General features: G+C 40.9%; 1 protein-coding gene across 2 annotated transcripts; it reads left to right on the top strand.

Moving 5' to 3' along the window:
- Positions 1-17,135: 17,135 nt before the first annotated feature.
- LOC118776769 (betaine--homocysteine S-methyltransferase 1-like) lies at positions 17,136-21,124 on the top strand. Of its 2 annotated transcripts, none has more exons than XM_036527309.1 (8): positions 17,136-17,153; positions 17,726-17,858; positions 17,989-18,101; positions 18,386-18,571; positions 19,397-19,544; positions 19,855-20,037; positions 20,125-20,353; positions 20,935-21,124. In XM_036527309.1, exons 1-8 carry the CDS (start codon positions 17,136-17,138, stop codon positions 21,122-21,124), a joined length of 1,200 nt encoding a protein of 399 aa, XP_036383202.1. The 2 variants fall into 2 exon arrangements, with proteins under 2 accessions (XP_036383202.1, XP_036383201.1); XM_036527308.1 differs by having other exon boundaries at positions 17,989-18,119; positions 18,380-18,571.
- Positions 21,125-22,411: the final 1,287 nt, after the last annotated feature.

Genomic DNA, 22,411 nt, shown 5'->3' with positions numbered 1-22,411 from the left:
ATACTGGAATAGGAAGGAAGGGAATAGGAAGGATAAATGTTCTAAAATGGACACTGTACCTTAGAGCTTACAGTATCATTGAAATGGGAAACACATGAATCGCAAAAGAACGGATTTCATATTCATAAACACAGGAGTGCAATAAAAATGTCAATGGTAGAAGCTGAAACTCAGATGTTTTTATGAGTGAAACAGCACATAAATGTTTTTATGTTTATGTCTGAGTTGTCCGGTTGCTATGAAATATCGCTTCATCCTTGGTTTGTGCATTTGTCTGTATATCCTTCTGTTGGACTGAGACTCTGCCCAGGTATAAATGTGCAAGTATAAATTCATGCTTTGCTCTTAATTTATAACCCAAGTATAAGCACACCTGGGATCAGCCTTGCGCATTTTACCAGTAAGGACTGATATAACAGAGTCTTCCAGCTGGGGGCGCTGATCTGGCCTTTGTTCATGCTGGTGCTTTGGAGAAAGCACAGCATTGTGGGAGTCCAGGATATTAACCTAAAGATCAATCCGCAGTTTTGCTGACTCCTCGGTTGTGATACAAATACACTCAACAGCTTGAATGAAAAGTTGCTATTTGTACTGTGTTAAGTAAAACATGGCCTTCAAGTGAGCAATGGAAAAACTGTTCACATTGAATGCTGCACTGAAAATCCTATACAGGTGCCAGTGACATCCCCAGACATACAGTATCTGTGTGAAGGTGGATCATTTGCTCTAGAGCAGCGGTTCTCGAACCTCTCCTGGAGGACCCTTTGTCCTACATGTTTTAGATCTCTCCCTGCTTTAACACAGCTGATTTAAATGATCAGTTTGTTATTAAGCAGCTTTGGGAATTCATAACGAGTTGATCATTTGAATCAGCTGTGTTGGAGCAGGGAGAGATCTGAAACATGCAGGACAAGGGGTCCTCCAGGAGAGGTTTGAGAACGCTGCTCTAGAGGGCTAATAGTACAGTGATGTCAGCTAAGGGACAGGCCGCAGAGTAACACTAGGCCTTATACACACTCAGTGAGCTGTTGAAAAGCCTGTCCTCAGCCCTGTGGAACCAAGCAGTTGTTTCCTATCCAGAGCGCTTACCTCACTTCATTAATCAGACCAGCGAAGCCACCCGGAGCCGAACTCTGGCTTGTCCCATGGCCTCAGTGTAAACACGAGAGCCGGGGAGACCGAGACCGGGGCGCCCGGCTTTGCGCTGCAGATTTAGGAAGCCGCAGAGGGTGATGTCATCGTGACCTCAGCTAAACGCCCGGGCGGTGGATGCACTGATTAATGAGATTAATGCACTGGCAGAGGCGCTGGGCTTATAAAACTTTATTCAAACAGGCAAACAGAGTGTTCCGTGATTAATGGCAGACACGATCATACGCAATGTTACTATTACTGCACAAACTGATATTGTTATTCCTTTTTTGGTACAGGGACGAAAAGAAAAATTACTTTGTACCTGTGCATTATCGATGAACACATCCGTCATCATAACATATTGTGTGCTGTGTCGTCACAAGACCTGTGTTGAGCTTTGAAACCTCTTAAAAAGATGCTTATTTTACCTCAAGTGTAAAACATCTGACTGCCTTTTGTATTTGCACTGTGTTGCCATTGCTGTACATACACCAAGTTTTATGATTGTTGATAAATGTTTGTCATAGACACTGGCATCCACGTTCCTTGCATCTGTTACCAGGCCTGACTGTGTTGTGTGTGTGTTTGCAGCAATTTAACTCTACCTGACAACAAAGGCACAAAACAGTGGTAGACAAATAAAAAGGCTGGACCATTCCTTTGTGTATGACCACAGGGCTACTGAATAGCAGGGAAACAGCCTTGCGTGACAGTAGGTGCAGTGGGATAGATACAATTGACTATAATAGAATGGGTCTTTTTTTCTTCTCTTGTGGTGGAAGGCATGCGAGAGATGTTGCTTTTAATCAGTTGGCTTTTCTTCATTGTGGTTTTAGGCCCTGAGGCTGTTAATCAGATTGGGATTCTTCTATGCAGCAGGTTGTTCTCACTCACACCTGGATTAGCGGCATTGATAATTACCCAGCGCTACAGTGGGCGTAGCCCTCCGCCTCCTGATGATGGCCTCATAATTATCTCTTCAGATGAGCTGCATTGAATGTTTTGTTTGTCTAAGATAATGGTGGACATTCACGTTTAGTAACTCTGACTGGCTAACAACTACGTGCCAATCACTTGACTGCTACTTCTTGTGTTAGAGCTAGACCATTTTAAAAACTGCCAATTTAACTTGTCATTATAGTAATACTATGACAATACCTATCAAATTAATTGAATGTTGTATTGAATAATTTGAAAAATATAAAATGGTTGCATCGAAAGGTATGTCTTGTTCTGTTTGTGTCTTATTGAAGAAATGTATGAAAAGATGCTTTTTGTTTTATACTTTGCTCATTGTGGTCATAATCTGTAAATTCATTTTACAAAATAAAAAAAAATTAAAGTGAAGAGAATAAACTTCCATCTCTGATGGTAAATTTGTCAAAAATATTACTCATTTAGAGTAAATATAAATCGTAATATATATACTCGTAAATATATATCAATATATATTTCAGAGTGTATTTGTGAAATATTAGGGCACAGTTTTAAATGTCTTGTGGTCATGTGTTGGGTATTTTTTGTCAAACATAGACAATGATGAGTCAGACCCAGCTGCACAATCTCCTGGCTGTTAGAGTGAGGTCATTTCATGATAGATAGAGTAGGGAATGTTTTATATACAGTAGGTTCCTTTTGACACACAGTGATCTCACACTTGAGTAAACAGCCAATCACAGTGTTTACAGGAAACAAAATGGTGGTTTGCTTTGCAGTGTCTCATCATCATGGCCACTTAAGACATTCAAAAGAGATGTTTCGTTTAAAACTGAAAAAAATTATGGTTTTGACTTTGTCATTTGTGAGTGTATGCAATTAAACTTTTTATCCTTCCTAACTACAAAACCTTTATTAATTTTCCAGTACACAGGAAGATAAAAGATAAAAATGTCTATATCTGTTACACATTTATGACATATAAAGGCTACCGGGTGAATGAATTCTAGTGGGAAAGAGGTAGGTGAGAGGTGTTTTTTCAGTTTAATTTAAGTTTAATTTGTTAAATCCTGGTCTCTGTGTAACTTTCATGTTGTTTACAGTACAGCCAGCCAAGAATGTACTGTTTGTTTTTTTTTATTGTCCATAAAAATGAAACACAGCAAACTCCACAGATTCAAGGTAACAGCGAGTCTTCTTCACGTGGCAGCTGCAGACACTTTTAATAATAGTAATAAAGTGAAACAGTGAATTGGTATTAAACACTGGCTGTTAAATACAGCACATACATAACATTGTCTATATGTTTCCTGCGTGCCACAGCACAAATCTCTTTAGGACTCAACAAGGAGTTTTGAGCGATGAAAAAAAGTGTCCTGACTAGGTGGGAGACGCCCTGGCGATCCGGGCGGCCTGCTCAAATGGCAGAGATCTAAAGGAGATGGACAACTTACGGCCACTTATGTGCAGCAATATGTGCTGTCTGGACAGGGAGGTTTGCGCTTTGATAAAATCCAGTCTCAGATGAAGAGCAGGCCAGAGATAAAACAGGACCTGGGGCATTCTTGAGGACACACTTTTGGTAACTGTATCCAGACTGTATCAATAAGCACATACCTTTGAACAGGGAGGGCTCGACCTTGGCAGCTGTCCCACACGCGCCCCCCCCCCCCCCCAACTGCCCCACAGCACAGAGAGGGGGCACCAGGAAGACGGCTCAATGCTGGGAAGAAGATATGTGCCTATCTTTATCTGGTTTCATTATACCTACTCAAGTGTGCATTCCCCAGAATTAGGCCACGCTGCTTGTCCTTACAAGGTTCACGTAGCGCTAGCTGGGAGCTTAGCGCCACTGGTTGTTACCCCGGCCTGGCCCACTAGGGTGTGCATAGTGACCGGCTCTCTGCTCATAGTACCACAGGGCACCAAACTCATATATTGCTCCTCAAGCAGGGTCTGCTTCCTGCCCTGCAGGGCCCAGTGGTTACCCTTCTTCATATTTCTCTCACATATTCCATTAGGTAAACAAACACCGGATCTGATTGGCTCATAAGACCTTAAAATAAAATGACACACTCATTCTAACATTTTGTCCTTTGAGTAATGAATTTAGGCATGGATGACATTATCATAAGCTCACTGTTCATTGAAATTCATGAGAAATATTGTGTGAGAATTGAAAAAATTGAGTGTTTGCTTAAATACACGTTCAATTCTTGGGCAAGGCAATTGCTGTTGTCACCTTGAGCAGACACATAACTTGAATTTCTTCAATATACATCCATGCACAAAAAATATCTATAAATCTCCTTGATTTGAAGAATATGTAAAATGTGAGCTATGCTATCTTGGATAAGGGTATTTACTCATTTTCATTTCTCATTTTTAATTGTAATAATTAAGTGTTTTCTCTGTATTATGGCATCTCATGGTCATTTGACACGAATACGTAAGTATATAAATGCAATCTTAACTTCTTGCAGTCCTTGTTATTTCTGTCCCTGTAAGAGTCTTCATTTGAGATGAAAAATGGGACATGCATTCTGTCCCGAGTCTGTTTCTCACACACACAAACAAACCCCCTGGACTGCCATCCACCAGGTCAGACTTAGCTGTCATGCTGGGCTCCTGCTTCCCACTCACAGCGCAAAAGGCAAAAATCTGGACTTCATTTGGCTGCTTTTAACTGCCCACCTCACTGTTCCATACAATATTGCAGCACATCTGTGAAAGATATTAGGGAAATGGCGGTGGGAGGGAAGCCCGGGGAATTGAGACAGAAACATACGTGAAGGCTGCCTCAGACATACTGACAGATGCTTCTCTGCCCGTCCAGTGTGGAAAATACCAGCCAATCACAGGGCAAGACCAAACCCACTGGCCAATCATATAGCAGGGAGTTGGAGAGGAAAGGTTACAAGGAGGCACAGAGGGAGCACGACTCCAAACAGTGGATGTGGTAGAAGTAACACACTGGAAGGTGCTGTTACCCATTCTGCAATTCATTTCAGCGTTTCTTTTTTCCCCCTTCAACATCATCTCTTGCTTGTGCTAGCATCTTTAAATGTCAACAACTTAAAAATCCTCATAGATCAACTTACTATAGAAATATGAAGGTATACTGAGCACCAAAAGAAACTTCACACTACTTATGCATGTATGTTTTTTTGAAAGGTGTTGTATATTAATGTTTGAGATTGACGAAATGATTTTGCCACGGATTTGATCATTCATAATTAAACATGAGTGACTGTTGCATAAGCTCTACTAGATTTTGCTAAAGAGAGAGGTGATTGGGCACAAGTGCTTAAACCTGTTTAATATGGAGCCTTGTGAAAATCAAGAACGAATAACACAGAAAAGAAACAATATTCTCAATTTTCACCATTCATGACTGATGCAGTGAAACTGGGAGTGTGAAAGCGTGCATGTGCAAGATGGTGCATGATGGTGTCTGATATTTGGGGAGGTACCATAAGCTGTGATCTATAATTTACTAACAGTCCACTGACACAATCCAGCCTCCAACATATGGATGGTACAGATCTATACTACCCAAAATCCTTATGCTTTGTTTGCATCATCATGCATGAATGGAGTGTTCTATGTTCAGTATGTGTTTTAATTACCAGGTTACTGAGCTGTACACAATGCAAACAAAAAAAATTTCATTTTAATTGTAATGTTTCTGTGGTCATTCTCCTGGCATGCTATTAGGTCCTAAAATGACTTTGGTTGTCAAAAATAAACTTCAGAAAAGTTTTTTTTACCCTTAAGGTAAAATAATTATTCAATTCAATTCAATTCAATTCAGTTTTATTTATATAGCACTTTTACAACATGAGTTGTCACAAAGCAGCTTTACATCGGTATTCCAGGCCTGATACCCCCACAGAGCAAGCCAAAGGTGACAGTGGCAAGGAAAAACTCCCTGACTAATAGGAAGAAACCTTGAGCAGAACCCAGGTCAGAGGGGGAGCCCATCTGCTTCTGGCTGGCACTGGGTGGACAGATTGAGTAGAGTTTCCTAAGAAATTCTTAACAGTACTTAAGAATGGTGAAACATGTAGGTAGTAAGACACAGCAATATATGGTGCGTAAAACATAATGAGTCTTGTAAATCTTAAATCTTAAACGTTATACAGCAGAATATGCATAGCACGTAGTCCTCGAAGGTCCAGTTCTTGGTACATAGTGGGCTCCACAGGAATGACAGTGAGGAAGCTGAGCTGGAGGTCCCGAAGGGGTGCTAATACCAAACACATACCAAAAACACCACATACCAACACATGGACTCAGTGTTCTGGAATGACCTCATTAATAGGATTATATCAGAGCAACAGCTCTTATTGCCTTATTCCTGAGTAATCAGAAATGGCAATGAAAATATATTTCTTTCATTCCAGGAGCAAAATGATTTGGAATGTATGACGGAAAATGGTGCAAAACTAACATTTGCTCACATCCCAAGAGAAGTCTTTTTTCTTCTTACTAAAATAACACACACATTTATTCATGGACTTCTTGGGAAGGAACAGGAAACTTTGCACAGGAACCTTGCCCTTGGCTGTTCCCTCTTGTTCTTCCCCCCACCTCTCTCTGTCTGTCTGTCTGTCTGTCTCTCTCTCTCTCTCTCTCCCTCTCTCCCCCTGTTCTCATTGATCGTCTTGCTGTGGTGCTTATTAAAAGACACCTGCTGGTTCTGGTGGCAAATACGCTTTCTTGGAAGGGGCTTGGATGGGGAGGGGCCCTTTGTTCTTTTTATGGCTGTGTTGTTCCTGGACGCTAATTGCATTGATCAGAGTGGATGGCAGGGTGACCAGCCCAACTGAGCTTCAGTAGACGGAACATGCCAAACAGCAGTGCCCGAGTTGGCTTAGCTCTACGGCGAGGTTATGAGGGGGGCTGTTTCCCAATGCAGCGCCGATGTTATGAGATTTCCATCTTTTGAGTTGATCATGATGGATGTTTTTACAGCTCACTTTGTGCATGGTGACCTCTCTCAGGCCCACCAAGCCAGATGCCATAAACTGACCACCCCCCCCACCCCCCCATCCTCTTCACAGAATCAGTCAGAATCAGGATTCTACAGTACATAGCAAAATATATAATCCATGGAAAGGACCTTCATATATCTGTTTTGCTCATGAATTAGTGGCAATCTACATTTGAATATCCTACAGTTCTCCACTAAAATGTTCTCCAAATTTCGATGTTTTCAATGGTTCTGTGGAAAATTGAATTGTGTAACTGCGGAGTTCACCTGCACCTTGTTGCATTTGGTTGCCTGATTTTGTTACTGCTTTAATTTGCTGTAGATCTTTTGTGTTAGTACTCCCCAAGTCTCAGCTAGTTGGGCAAATGCGTAAAGAGGCTATATTTGCAAAAGCTGATTTTGGTAAAACTGTGTATCCCCTTTTTTAACACTTCCCAGGTCAACAACTTCATTTTTAATGTTAGATGTTTGCACGTTCAAAGATAAACACAGGGCCCTAAAATGCACATTAGAATGATATGTGTAAAGTTTTGAAAGGTGGATTTTGAACTGGATGTGTTTTGAACTATTAGTACGTGGTCCATTGAAGAATGAGACAGAGAAACAGAATTATGATGAAGTCAGAATGATGGGAGGTGCACAAAAATCGCAATTTTAATTGCAGACATTATATGAGTCAAGGAAGTTGTGTTGGAGAAAAAAGTGTTCTCTTAGCTGCCCAGGAATCAGACACATTATATGAAATATGCCCTTTCTTCATCAAAACATCATCATTTTCTTCCTTTCTGAAAACTAATCAACTATCATGATGCAGCGACCTCTTTTGGACATTGTTAGTATTGTCACTTTGAAACATGGACAATAGAACAGCCAAGCATGAAGACGGCTGAGCTAGTCTTGTCTGACCTTCATGACAGAACACCAGATTTTCTTTTAGAGGTGTAAGTAAGGACACCTACTGTAAATTAAAAAAAAAGATAAAATATGTACCAAAAATGTACACATAATTACCTAGATCTCCACTAAACCGTTCCACCTTCCAGTATTTCACTTCCAAATCTGTTGTCTTCTAATTAGTGCTTTCATACTTTTTGTTTTTGAAAATGAATTCTATATGACACAGTTTTCTGTAGGTTAAATATAAGGTGAGACTGCTGGACCTGGTATAAAACACTCTAATCTTGAAGGCCAGCAATGGCATTTACAGCTGATTTACTGTTTGATGCTGAGAATTGGCTCTGCCTCTGGAAAGCATCTGTGGGAGCCCATGAATATCACTGACAGCAACACTAATGGTGCTGTGAATGCTCCAGATCTCCAAAACGCAGTCCATCTCACAAAACACAAGAAAACAAAACTACACCTTTTTTACTGTCGTATTGGAAGATGCCCTGAAATAAATCTGGTGAAGAGCTTCATGCTGAGTGAGTTGGGAATTTTCCCTATTACAGTTTAAGTGAGCAGCATACACCAAAGGTCTGAGCGAATGAATCTCTCAGAGGCCTCTGACATTCTGAGATGTAGTATGGAGGCCCATCGTCTCTGAGAAAAATATACAGTGAGGAGAGTAAAGGCGGTGTAAATATGTGAAATACCAGAAAGGTGCTGTCCAATACATTACAATACAGTGGCTAAAAAGTCAATAATGCAATCTTATTGCCGAATGACTGAAAAATATGGGTCCTGCAAAAACTACTGCACCAAAGTACCGGTGTGTTGAAAATGTGTAGCAATGCAGACACTAAAGATAAATAAAGTCAAATTTGAACAGTAGTTATGGAACTGGTGCTATATCCTACAGCTGTGAATTTCAGTCCTGTAGGAGGCACTGATGGTTGTACACTTAAGAACAACTTTCATTGCTAATACGAAAAAAAATACTGAATAAGTGGATATGTACAATGTGAGCTGTGTAGTGTAGAGATCAGAATTTGGACTATAGTCTTCGCGTATTTGTTTAATTTCACAATTTACCTGCTCAAAATCTACAGTTTACGTTATGGTTGAACAATGATGTACGTGTACAATGTACATTGTGCTGGCACTGTTTGTTTGATGAGATGGGCCAGACTGCATTTCAGAAAGTCAGCGCCAATCGATCCAATGAGTCTTCTTCCTGCTGGAAGCAACCAAAACACGTGAAAACTGGACTCTCCATGCAGCAGGAATGCAGAGAAGGACCCTCCACTTACTTCCAGGAAGCTTCATGGGTGAGCTGCCCTGGCCAACAGTGGTGGCTAAAAGCATTATTTTCCAGCTCATATGCACTGCTCCAGGTACACAAAGGACAATTAGCTCAGTGTCTGCTGATGTAGTTCTGGTCCCAGTCCATTTGGCTCAGATGTAGCCTGTCAGACCTTGGAATGAATGACCACTGACGTAATTCCCCCCCTCTGTGGCTGACATCGCAATAGGGCTACCCATGTGGCCTTTCCAAGTGTCTGCAGCATGGAAGGAGTATTGAATGCATATGTTGCTGAGAGCTTCATCGCTTTACTGCAATTGTGCTCTGCAATATAGGAAAATAAGGCTGTTTGGTAGCACCACAGCATCACAAACTGAGAGCACAGAACAGGAATATGTTAGGAAAAACATTTTCTTTCTGTCTTTCTTTGGCCCATGGAAATAGCATTGATGACAGCTACACACATTGGTAATGAAGTCGCACTTAAGGAGAATAAGAGAAGTACAAAAGTGTGAGGGCTACTGAGAGCTCAAATGCACTGAAAAAACATCAGCGTGTAATTCTGCTTACGATCAAACCACTCCATCTGCATAATCAACACTGAAAATGGACGAAATTGCCCTCTGCAATGAAGAAAAATAAATCTATATGCTAGCACCACTCTCTCACAAGCTGAGGGTACAGAACAGGAATCTGATAGAAAAAAAGCATTTCCTCAGCAGACGAAATGAACACTGATAACAGCTACCTATATCCATGCTTCCTGCATGGACCATCTGGTGGTGAAAAGGCCATTCTGAAAAAAAAAAAACACTGGATCAAAGGACAAAATTTGGAATGGGCTGAGTCAGCTTCCATTGTATTGCAGATGTTTTTGCTATACTGAAGCACACCCACAGGTCATCTCTCCATACTGAAATACACCCTCCCACTCCAACATCTGTTCATGCTGAAATACACCCCCAGCACATGTGCCATCACCTCATTCCTCAGTATTGAAATGCACCCCCACCACACCTCTCAGTACTGAAATACTCCTCCACTGTTTTCTCCATTTTGAAATATGCCTCCATTGCATCTGTCCATATTGAAATACACCTATTCCTCATTGCTCCGTACTGACATATTCCCCCCTCATCTTTACAGCTTATGGGAAACATTTCAAAAGCATAGACTTCACATGTTGGCGTTGATCCATGCAGCACTTATTCAAGTATTCACAATTTGACCCTCTGTTATTTACCTGCTTAGCAAACATACAAACACATCAATTTTAAATTTATCATTCTACAACTGCTGGGTAGATAAGCACATGATCATTATGCTGCACTAAACACACATAAAGTAAAGTATGAGCAGTACCACCATTTAACCACCAGGAGGTCCCCAAGATCAGGAAGATCATGAATGGTGAGCAGAATCAACGTTCACCGATCCAGGAGAACCACCAACAAAGACACGAGGAACAAGAGATGCACCAGAAAGGGTAAGAGAAGCAGAACAGAGGTGGCTTAGCTGAAGGGGTCGTGTTTATGTTGTGCTTCTCTTCAGGAAATGGAGGTAAGGTCATCACTCGCGACCAGCGGAGGGGATGCTCATTTGAAAACATAGCCACTCCAAGCTGTAGACTCCTCGACTTCATCTGACATGAAAGTAGCAGGCTTCACTTTGCCTGTTTTGCAAAAACAACATGCAACTTTCAACACCACTGCGTAGTAATTAATCAACGGCAAAGAACTAGGATTGTGTAATTTATCATGAATACAAAATGTGTTGTTATTTTGAGTTTCTAAAGTGGATGTTTATTGTGTGTCTTAGTGGTTGCAGCTGGGTTGACTATTGTTAATTTTTAGGTCACAAATTAGTACACTTAACTCATGCCTAAAGTCACATTTTACTAAATTAATAAAAATATAATTACTAAATGATGATGATGATTATCTGTTGCTATAATAATTGTTGTTTTTTCCCTTTGTCTTTTCCCTTTCCTTGCTCATGGGCTTCATGATGATAATACGTCAGTTCCCACCCCCCTCTTCATCTCATTTGACCTCTTGCACCATAGCCTAAAAGCTATCTGTGCACCAAAACTTACCCTGACCATTAGTGAGAAACAGAAAAACAAAGCAATTGGGACAGGAAACACAGTGCCTTAGGGAAACAGGCACATTCACGAATATGGCTCATCTGAAATCATGTGTCACATTTATGAACAAATGAGACGGGGGCCAGTGAACTCGGTGCACTCAGCGTGATCCGTGACCTTCCCTGAACCCGACTCTCCCATACCATGAAGCCATTACTCATTCTGAGTTCATACACACATCTCCGGAGTTCACACAGAATGACAAACGACACAAAAAAATAATCACATCTTTCCATGAACAGCACGAACATATCACATCTGGTCAAAAAAAAAAAAAAAAAACGCTGATGTGTTCATGCTGTATTTTATGCGTTAGCGTAGATTCCATACCAGTTTGAGTTACAGTGTTGTAATCTCACTAATACGTATATATGTGGATACATTAAACAGTCAAATCCCCCCTCGCCCCACATTGTCCAACTCACACAGTCAGTCCATTCTTGTGCCAAAAATCTTGTGTTCAAATAAAGCTCTTTTTGATGAATCGATCACAAAGCAAACACAAAGAGGGTTAAAAGAGGGAAAGCGGGGGGTAAAATCAGTCTTCATCTTAAATTGCTGTCATGAATGTTTTTTGCCCCCCTACCAATAGCTTTTATTGTTGTCGGCTTTACTTAAAGTTTTAGACCCAAAGCCCTATGGCCATGTGTGCTCGTATTCCTCAGGACTTACCCAGCTTTACGGTTTTCACAGTGTATTTGCTCAAGCATCCTTGTGGCTTACTGGAAGTCAAACAGCACCATGAGCAGAGCACACAGTCCCCAAAGATTTGTGTGAACAACTGCTTGGTGTAATCCGATGGCCTACAGTCATACAAAAATGAAAACAATGGAAGCTACTAACGGCGTGATGGTGTCCCATTTGCAAATTCTCATGCGTAATGTGATCAGTTGATTGACAGGCATCATAAGCACTGGGATGTGTACTGAGAGAAAAGACTACAGACACGCATGCTATGGAATTGTGGATACGGCACCCTTCAGTCAGTGCTCTAACTCAGAGACACAGTGTTTGTGTGTGTGTGTGTGTGTGTGTGTGTGTGTGTGTGTGTGCGTGCGTGCGTGCCTTTGTATTCCACTCCTCTGACATTGATGAAAACATTTTCTGACCCACGTTTTGAGAGGGTCAGTAAGTTGCACCTCATCTGCTGTGAGATGCTGACGTGGTGACCCAGAGCATGTCGTGACCCTCTGCAAACTTGCACATGTGTAAAGTTAATAATATATAGGAATATAAAATACTATATGGGTATGTTTCCACCAAAATAAGGTCCATAGAATACAGTACAAAATACATGTCCTCTTCAGTATGAAAAGTGATCTATTTCATTCAAAGAATCACAGGAAAGAACTTTTCAGCACAAGTTAAATAATAAGCCAGCAGTACATACTGTTAGAACCAAACAGATGAGCAGCTCTCTGAGGACCCTGACGGCATGTTGTTGCATTACTGCTCTGAGACACTTTCTGTTTTCTTAGGGTCACATCGTAAAGTTGAAATGTGGAGGGACCATAGGCAAAATCAGAAAGCAGGAGTGAATTTTAAATGTTTTAAAGATTGCTGTAATCACTCTGAGCTCCAGAACTCATCCTACAGTGATGGTTTAGGCAATGTTTACAAGCAACAGGCAAGTCATTTTCTGAGTCCATCAGTGGCAAGCCTGTTTTGACAACTGTGTGGATCTAAAACACAATCCACAGACATTTTGAACATTATCATTCCATCATCAAAAAACAAACAACTAAACATCATTATCCTCGTAACTGCAAGCTCCATGACCAGACAGTAAATATTTTCATCACATGAGAGAACATGTACATTGTGATCAGGAGATTGCAGGTGTTTGCCTTTCGACACAAGCTATGTCCTGCCGCAGCTATTGAGATGTATGTCATTTGGTACAGCTATTGACCAAATGCATTTCAGTCAGGTTCAGAAGCTGTGCTTCTCTGCGCTGGACTCATGACATCCTCATGTTTTATATAGTTATGTGGCAGGTATACAATCGACCATGAGGCGAGATAACTATGTTAAGGTACTTTCGCTCATGGATGTCAACAAGGTACCACAGCTTACCCTAGGAAACTATCACAGGATCACAAGATGTCACAACCATATTCTCAACTTTGATTTTACTGAAGTTGAGTGAAGAACATCAGCAGATATTATGGTTCATAACAGCCATAATAACTCACACAGGAAGAAACAGTTTCACCATCAGAGATGAAAGGGACACCATTAGTCAAAACCAAGTCCAACTGCCTACCTGACCATTATGTTCTTAAAACTTACATACAGTTCATATAGTTACTTACATATGGTCACAAAACTTACTTATAGTTCAGTATAATTTCAATAGAAATATGACAGAGCTCTTTGTAAAAACTTCCCATTTTGTGTTTTGCACTTGGAAACTTCAGCAGATTGTGTTATTTCTTTTCTTTGCCTATGTATCAGGACCAATGATTTGGGACCAAGACAAACTCCTCTGAGGACACTGTACAGAAGCGTTCCTCTGGTCATCTTCAGGCTCTGACCTCTGGTAACCTCTGGGGCAACAGCTGTAGGTTGTCGCTCATCTGCAACCAACCTAGGCCATGAAAGGCGTAGGAGGAAACCCTCCTGGGTCTGGGAACTGCTGTGAAAGCACCTCCATATCGTTTTACTCTAATGGGCTATTTATGTAGGCAGAAGGGGTATTTCAGTATTGACTGCTATTAATGTATGGCGTCATGCAGCCCCTTATGGCCCCTTTGTTTCTATTGTAGAGGGAAAACAAGAATTTTGACGGGAATATATTTCTACAGGTATATTATATTATATTAAAGTATATTAAAATACTCTTTTAATTTGAAAGATTCAAAGATATGCAAAAAAAACAAGAGTTCCACTATGTGAAGTGGATAAATTCCAGAGGATGACCCAGACCAAGCTGACTTGACATCCAAAACCAGGGTTAAGGTGAAATTCAACCCCAGCTCACGGGCACGTGCTGATCTGGCTGCAGTCTGATCTTGAGGTGAGACATGTAACAACCCAAAAATCAGGTCAGAGGAACTCAGCACAGAGGTATTGAAGTCTTCAGCTGAGCCATTTCTTGCTTGGATGTTGCAGTGGAGAATCTGCAGCTTGCAGGACGGCAGGCAACATTTGGCTGCAACCCATTCCACTGTGTGCTGAGACTGGCCGACTCCAGGATCTAGGTCAGAAGTGAACTGCAGTATTAATGGGTGAAGCCAGTCCAAGTGACGATTTGGCTTAAACACTGCAGAAGTCGAGGCGAGGCACTCTCAGGCGACGCTACGGGTGATCAATCTTGTTCGCTCCCACAGTTAGGCAATGGAAACTGTGATGGAAGCTGCAAGGTCCAATGCAAACATTTCATATTCATGTGGTCTGAGATTTATATGTCATTATGCATTACGCACACATCCCATCATCTTAGGGGAAATTTGTTGAGCTACATAAATCTGCTGAAGACGTTTGTCTCTATAAAACTAACTAAATAATGACAGTAAAGTGACTATACCTCTGACCTCCCAATGTCTCTTTGGGGAAGATGTTTACATGTAATTAATAAACACTTTTAAATGATGCACTGTCCAACTAGAAACTCAGTCCAGTACAAATGTCCTGCCTTTTTAATCACTATGACTGATCATGTTTTGATTGACTCACTTTAACTCATTGTGTTCATGATGCTTTTTCACACTGTATACTGACATTTGATGCCGCAATAATAAATGATTAAATTCATAAATAAATTACAAAAAATATCGGGGGAAAATGGACTACTGCCAGAGCGGGCTGGTTTTCTGACCTTTACCTCTGCTGACAAACAGGAATCCATTTTACCTGCAAAATCCTCCCTTAACTGGTATAGCCCAGAATACACTATGATTGCCAAGCAGCTGGGACTGTTCAAGGCCTATGCTGTTTGCTTGTGGTCAAAGGTCTCGCTGGCTGCTGTATTTTCAGCACAGGGTAGGAGAGGGAGGCAGAAGGCTTCGGCATGTGGTGTGTTCTGACTACTAAAGGAATGCCTGTTATCCAAAGGCTCTTGAATCCCTGATACACAGACAAACTGTTTTTATCTCAGTCGCACATTTGGTCAACTGACAGAAGACTCAGGGAATTCGTATAAGAGGCCATGGAGAAAGAGCACGAGTTCACAGGAAATCATGCAGCCCAAATGAGTCACAAAACTGTTAAGAAGTATGACTTTTATGGGATAATGAATGAACAAAACCAATTACTAAACTTTCAGACCTGACGTGTAACTCAATATTTCCAAAACTCACAAGCTTAAGGTCTGCTGGTTTTTCTGACAGGGTACATGCAACACGGTCAAAGTTCTAGAATTCCAAATAAGACATTCAATGAATGGACAAAAGGGAAAAGAACGGTCATATCTGGTTTCAGACCTTATGTCTTTAAGTTTCCAACAGTTGCCACCTACAAGATTCTGCAAACAACCACCCAGGTCCAGGACATTTGAAAACAAACACACAATCTATTGATTAATATGTCACTGTGCAGTTTCTGTACATACCAAAAGTACACATTCAAGAGGCTCACCATCCCTAGCATTTCGATTTGGAACTACAGCCCAGAGGGGAGACATGATGAAATCTACAAAATGCTAAGTACAGTTTAAAGTATACACATATTTATTGTTAAATATATTTTACCTAATAAAACCATTTCCTACAACCTAGCCTAAATAACATCCACCTATGCTGTAACTAATATGCAAATAAGCAGTTGCAAGAACCGTCCCACAATTGCTGGATCACTGGATCAGCTGGACAGCTGAATCACTGCCAGATTATTTCAGATCAACTGTTGAAATTCCAGGATAGTACTCAAGTTAGGGAAAACTAGTGGTTATTTAAATTTGTGTTTCAGGCATACAATGTCACATAGGACACATAAATGTAGTGCATTCCCAATTCTAACAGAGACAAATATCCATGGAGTCATCTCAAAATCTATATTCTTTTTCATTTTCAATGAAGACATTGGCATTAGAATATATATATGTAGGATATAATTATGTAATTACACAAAATCTTTGAGTCAGTACCATGCAGCTACCGGAGGTATGCCTTGTAACACAAAACGTTTTTGCTGTTTTTCAGTGACGAGTATGAAATTTTTTTCGTTCATTGTGTTACACAAGTCCATCACAAACAACCCAAATTGGTTGTACATTTTGGGAATGCTGAGTGAGAAATGGGCATTTGAAGGTGTTACACTAAAAGCTGAATGGTTTTCATGCCATCAAAAAGCTTCAGCAAAACATTTCGCTCAGACATGCAAGAGGAACAATACAGACTTTAACTACAGGATAATGGCAAGGTTTGCTGAGGTTATCAATGTAACACACTACAGATGAGAATCTGCCACGTGCTGCTCTAATGAGAATGCACTGACTTTGAAGGAATTTATGCTGAGCAGGAATCCATACATTTATGAAACAGTGCTTTGAACATGGTCCTGTTACATTGGCCCATATGTAGAGGGGACTAAGGTTGGCTGCAATGTTTGAAAGGGAACAACCACACAGACATTGCATAACACACCTACCCAAATGGCCAGGTACCAATAAGAAGCACTTTCAGGGAAAACATCAGCCCCACCCATTAGTTTGATGAATATATACCCATGGTGGCCGTTCTGCACCAAAGGGGTTTGCTGTTGCAAAGTGCTTAGTGCTTCTTTTCAGACTGGGTGGAATGGCGCCAATCAAAAAGGTACTTGATTTATTCTGTTTCTTATGGGACTTGGAGTTGCACATTTCTGCATTTCTGACAGTTGAATAAAGCTCACTGTTTTAAAATCGTTGGATAAATTCAAATAGTCATGTTAGAAAACTAAATGTTATGTGGTGTTACATAGAATTACTTCTCCACTGTAGGAGATACAAGAGGTGGTATCATGAGACACTGATGAACATGTGGTAAAATGACTTGTCCAGGAATTATGGAGCAATTTTAAAGGCATGATCAAGTCTTTGGCAAAATGTTCTACTGGAATGGAGAGATCCATCTATAGAGGGGAAAACACATAGCCTTTAATCCAGTTTAGAGCAGTTGAAGAGGCACACACATTATACATCCAACCCGTAGCTGTTCAAACACATCACCTCTACAAATACTCTGGCTGTCTCCAAACTGCCGTAATATTCCAAATTCATTTTCAATGCCACTGATAAACAACCGATGTAGTATTCTGAGTGCTGTCTGAAGACCATGAATAATTCAAACGCATGCATGAAGCCGTGTGAAAAACAAGTGTTGTTGGCATGTTGGATCCTTTCCCACAGGGCATTCTTGAGCGTCTGAATGCAGACGAGGTTGTCATTGGAGACGGGGGCTTTGTGTTCGCCCTGGAGAAGAGGGGGTACGTGAAGGCAGGACCGTGGACCCCGGAGGCCAACGTAACGCACACCGAGGCGGGTGGGACAACAACAACAAGCTGCTTGCACTTCCAAAGTTCCCAGGCAGCTCAGCGCAGTGAACAGCACGCTGAAGAGTAATGTGTGATGTAGTGCTTTCATATGCATGTTTTTTCCTGTCCTGTTTTCAGTTCGCCAGCTGCACAGGGAATTCCTCCGGGCAGGGTCCAATGTCATGCAAACCTTCACCTTCTACGCCAGCGATGATAAACTGGAGAACCGAGGCAACGACCTGCATCTTACTGTATGCGCTTCAGTTTCTGCTACAAAAGGCGCAAAGTTATACATACAATGCAAAAAAAGCCATTTTAACTTTTTAAGAGGCACAATCTATGCAAGCAAATGCTGAACAAACCTTTTATGCTAAAGGGACAGATACAATGAGGGCATCTGGGGTCAAAAAGGGGAATTTTAAAAAACTTTTTAAAATTTTCATGTTGATTACACCATTTTGCACTTCATTATGATTAGTTACTTGAATGTAACTACTCTTATGTAGCTTATATTTTTTATACATTCCAGGGACAGCAAGTCAACGAGGCCGCTTGTGACCTCGCCAGAGAAGTGGCCAATGAGGGAGACGCTTTGGTGGCAGGCGGAGTTTCGCAGACGCCCTCCTACCTGAGCTGCAAGAGTGAGAGTGAAGTGAAGGCCATCTTCCAGAAACAATTAGATGTTTTTGTTAAGAAGGATGTGGACTTTTTGATTGCTGAGGTACTGTATCCATTCTACGAAGTCCCGCAAAAACACGCAGACGTCATGCATTTCCATGTATTGCAGATAAAGAAAATATGTAAAAAAAAAAAAGTAATATTACTGTGAACAACATTATCTTAGAGGAGAAAAACTGAACTACAGAACAGAAGCCCTGTGAGTGCAAATCATTCATGTATGCAATGTGACGTCCAATTCTGGCTCCAAAACAATTACTTCAATCAGGAGACACACTGCTAGAGAAGCGAAGATGAAAATAAAATCCTAAAGATAAAAGATAAAAAGATTAAAAGTCCTTAAAAAGATAAAAATCTTACAGATGGTTCATACACCATACTTAATAAATAATGTTCATTTAGAGATATTAGTCATTTATTGCAGGAGTTTAATTCCTAATAAGGGTTGTCCTATTTTAGATATAAAAATGCTTGGTACTTGTTTCCACTGTTCTGAAGTGACCCCAGGCTTTATTTGCTAAATCTGTTATAATCCATGAGATTGCTGGACAATGATTCAATTATTCCAGATGATTGCAACTGCATTATTGTTACATCATTGCACACTGCTATCCTTAAGTAACTTCCTGTTCTGATTGGTTTACGACATTTGGATACATGCAACTTTGAAACAATTTTAATCTCTGACCACTCCTGCATGGTTTACTTAGGGCTGTAGAGAACCCCTACCCCACAGGGCATTGTGTCTGGCTGCTGTGTATAAATGATACTGTTATGGAAGTGATCAAGTCAGCTGACTCAGAAGCTAGTTCCCACTTCCTCTCTTTCTTGTGAAAATCACAGTTGCTATGGTATGTGTGCCCTGCAGTACTTTGAGCATGTGGAGGAGGCAGAGTGGGCCGTCCAGGTTCTGCAGACTACAGGGAAGCCGGTAGCGGCCACACTGTGCATCGGACCTGAGGGAGATCTGAATGGAGTCAGTCCTGGAGACTGTGCGGTCAGGCTGGTCAAGGCTGGTACGATGCATTTGTTTCAGACCAACTTTTATTACTGAACACCACAGTAAAGGAAATACGAGAAATATTTCATTATTTCATGCGGTCAGACTGGTCAAGGCAGGTATGTTCCACCAGAATACTGTGTGAAGGATGTCCTGAATGATGATAAAAAATACCCTGCGAGTGTGTGTGTGTATGTATACACACACACACATATATATCCTATATCCTATCCTATATTTCTCCGACTCTTCAATGACACAATGTCAAAGAAAAAAATAATGAAAATTTTCTACCCTTTCCTGATTTCTGTGTATGGTTGTCCTAGGTGCCAAGATCGTAGGAGTCAACTGCCACTTTGACCCCATGACTTGCGTGAAGACGGTGAAGCTCATGAAGGAGGGTGTGGAACGTGCAGGACTAACGGCCCACTACATGGTCCAGCCCTTAGCTTACCACACCCCAGACTGCAACTGCCAGGGCTTCATCGACCTGCCAGAGTTCCCCTTCGGTAATAAAAGCCAAACATAATCTTTAAAAGCTGTAAATGATTCTACTACTCCCCATGCATTGATATCATGAACTTAAACTTCCACAGCACTGGAGCCCAGAATTCTGACCAGATGGGACATGCATCAATATGCCAGGGAGGCGTACAAAGCTGGCATTCGATACATTGGTGGCTGCTGTGGTTTTGAGGCCTACCACATACGTGCTCTGGCAGAGGAGCTGGCACCGGAGAGAGGTTTCCTGCCTGCTGCTTCTGAAAAGCATGGACTGTGGGGCAGCGGCTTGGAGATGCACACCAAGCCCTGGGTCAGGGCAAGGTGAGATCCCAGAATCCTCTGCAACTATCTGCACATTGTGCATAAAATCTCTTTCTAATGATTAAAAGTGGACTGCTGAAGAGAGGTTTTGTCAGTTCATGGCCAACTGCACTGTGTCAGATACTTCCTCGTACGTTTCAAATTTATATTTGAAACATATGTGGCAAAATATACAAGTATGTATTTTGCATTTTGATGGAAATTTTAAACAGAAAAACACTGCACTTGATAATGAGTCTCAGATGCAATGACCATGGGAACAAAGTCTAAACAGAAAACAAGGCCTAAGTCAAGCACAAGGAAAACATAACTTAAGTAGATATTAAAAGTTTGCATGTTGTTTGTGCAGCTCTTGTTTCTGCCTGTTTTCTTTCTGGATGCAATATTTACAAAAGACACAGGGCCCCTCTTCCTAACCAAGATCACTGTGCCAATCTGCTGTCATTTACAACATTATCTTTGGGTACCGTGAGAGGTGGCTCCCAGCATTTAATTTAAAATCACTTTAAAATCAATTTAAAATGTGTGTGTGTGTGTGTGTGTGTATTGATTGCCACCACAATCCCACCTGTTTTGTGAAGGTCCCGCCGTGAATACTGGGAGAGGATCCAGCCAGCTTCTGGACGTCCCACTTGCCCCTCCATGTCCACACCTGAGGGCTGGGGAGTGACCAAGGGTCACGCAGACCTCGTTCAGCACAAGGAGGCCACCAGTGAGCAGGAGATCCAGCACCTGCTGGAGGTGCAGAGGAAGGTTAAGGCCAGCGCCTGAAACAAAGGCCAAGACAAGCTCCTGGGATGAGATCGACAGGCAAATATTTTTGCACAGATCTACAGAGGTGGTGATGGGAAATGAAGTCCCCAAGTTAGGGATTGCTGAGTCCTGTAGCTCTGACTGCGGACTTCACTTCCAATCAGCCCCTCTATGAAGTATCACAGAGCTTTTCATCCCATTGAACTCAACACTGATTATTTGTCCTCTGATGTAAGAGCACCATGGCTCTAAACTGTTGGAGAGAGAGTGCCACAGCTGCCTCCCATCTCAGCTTAAAGGTATTAAGCACTTGCAATAGCTCATTGGAGCATTGCTGTGTAACCCCCAATACAATAAATTGACTTTATTACAAAGGTTTGGTTGTGCAGGTCTTTTCACTAAATGACTAATGGTTTTATGCTTTGAATGTGTGAATTCATATGGTATTGTATTACAGAGAAAGTGAATTTACAGACTACTGCCGGAGGAGACTTGAAATAGCAAAAAAATATTGCTATTGCGCAGGCCTTTTCAAAGAAACAGATTCTTCTGAATTGAACATAATTGTAAACTCTTATATGTTCTGAGTATCCCACAAGCTGGAAGTAATCTTCTTGTCCAGATGAACTCTCCTTCTTTAAAAGCTCTGCTGCTAAAGGATTCCCTGCAAATCTCACAACAGTTTGGGCAAAGTATCTAACTAATCTTAACATTTGAGAGAAAAAAAAATCTAAGAGGGAGTAAACATAATATATAAACACACAACACAGAGCAATTCATTCATTTCACCAAATAACTCTTGAAGTTTATATTGAGAAAGTAAAAATGTAAAATTTTAAGCAGGAAACTAAACACATTCATTAACAGCATTATGTACACCCATTTCAGACCAATATATTTTGTTTTACTCTCACGGACAGGGGTGGAAAGAGTACTGAAAAATAATACTCAAGTAAAAGTACCATTACATCACAAAAAATGTACTGTAAGTAGTGTAATTCTACCTGTGCTAAAAACTACTTAAGTAAGAGTAAAAGAGTAGCAAGTTTAAACGTACTCAGAGTAGTGAGTATTCAGTTGTGAATGCTATTCCCCCTTTTAACACTGTGCACTGTAATTAAATAAATGTAGCTTACATACTGTAATTCACATTCCCCTTTATGGTTGTTTGTCAGAAAGAATGAAAAATATAGGGATCCTGCAACAGTTTTATTTTTGACTTTTACAATACAATAGCTCTTTTAAAACAAGTCTAATATTTGAAAAATCAAAACAAGCACTTAAAATATAATCAATTCAACTGTA

Source organism: Megalops cyprinoides, chromosome 4, assembly GCF_013368585.1.
Source record: "Megalops cyprinoides isolate fMegCyp1 chromosome 4, fMegCyp1.pri, whole genome shotgun sequence".
Lineage (NCBI taxonomy): Eukaryota > Metazoa > Chordata > Actinopteri > Elopiformes > Megalopidae > Megalops > Megalops cyprinoides.
Note: the sequence above shows the minus strand (reverse complement) of the source record. Positions and strands in the feature narration are given on the sequence as shown.

Coding starts and splice junctions, on each gene's coding strand:
- LOC118776769 (XM_036527308.1), top strand. Junction 19,545..19,854: donor GGTCAGGCTGGTCAAGGCTG/GTACGATGCATT, acceptor TGGTTGTCCTAG/GTGCCAAGATCGTAGGAGTC. Junction 20,354..20,934: donor AAGCCCTGGGTCAGGGCAAG/GTGAGATCCCAG, acceptor TGTTTTGTGAAG/GTCCCGCCGTGAATACTGGG.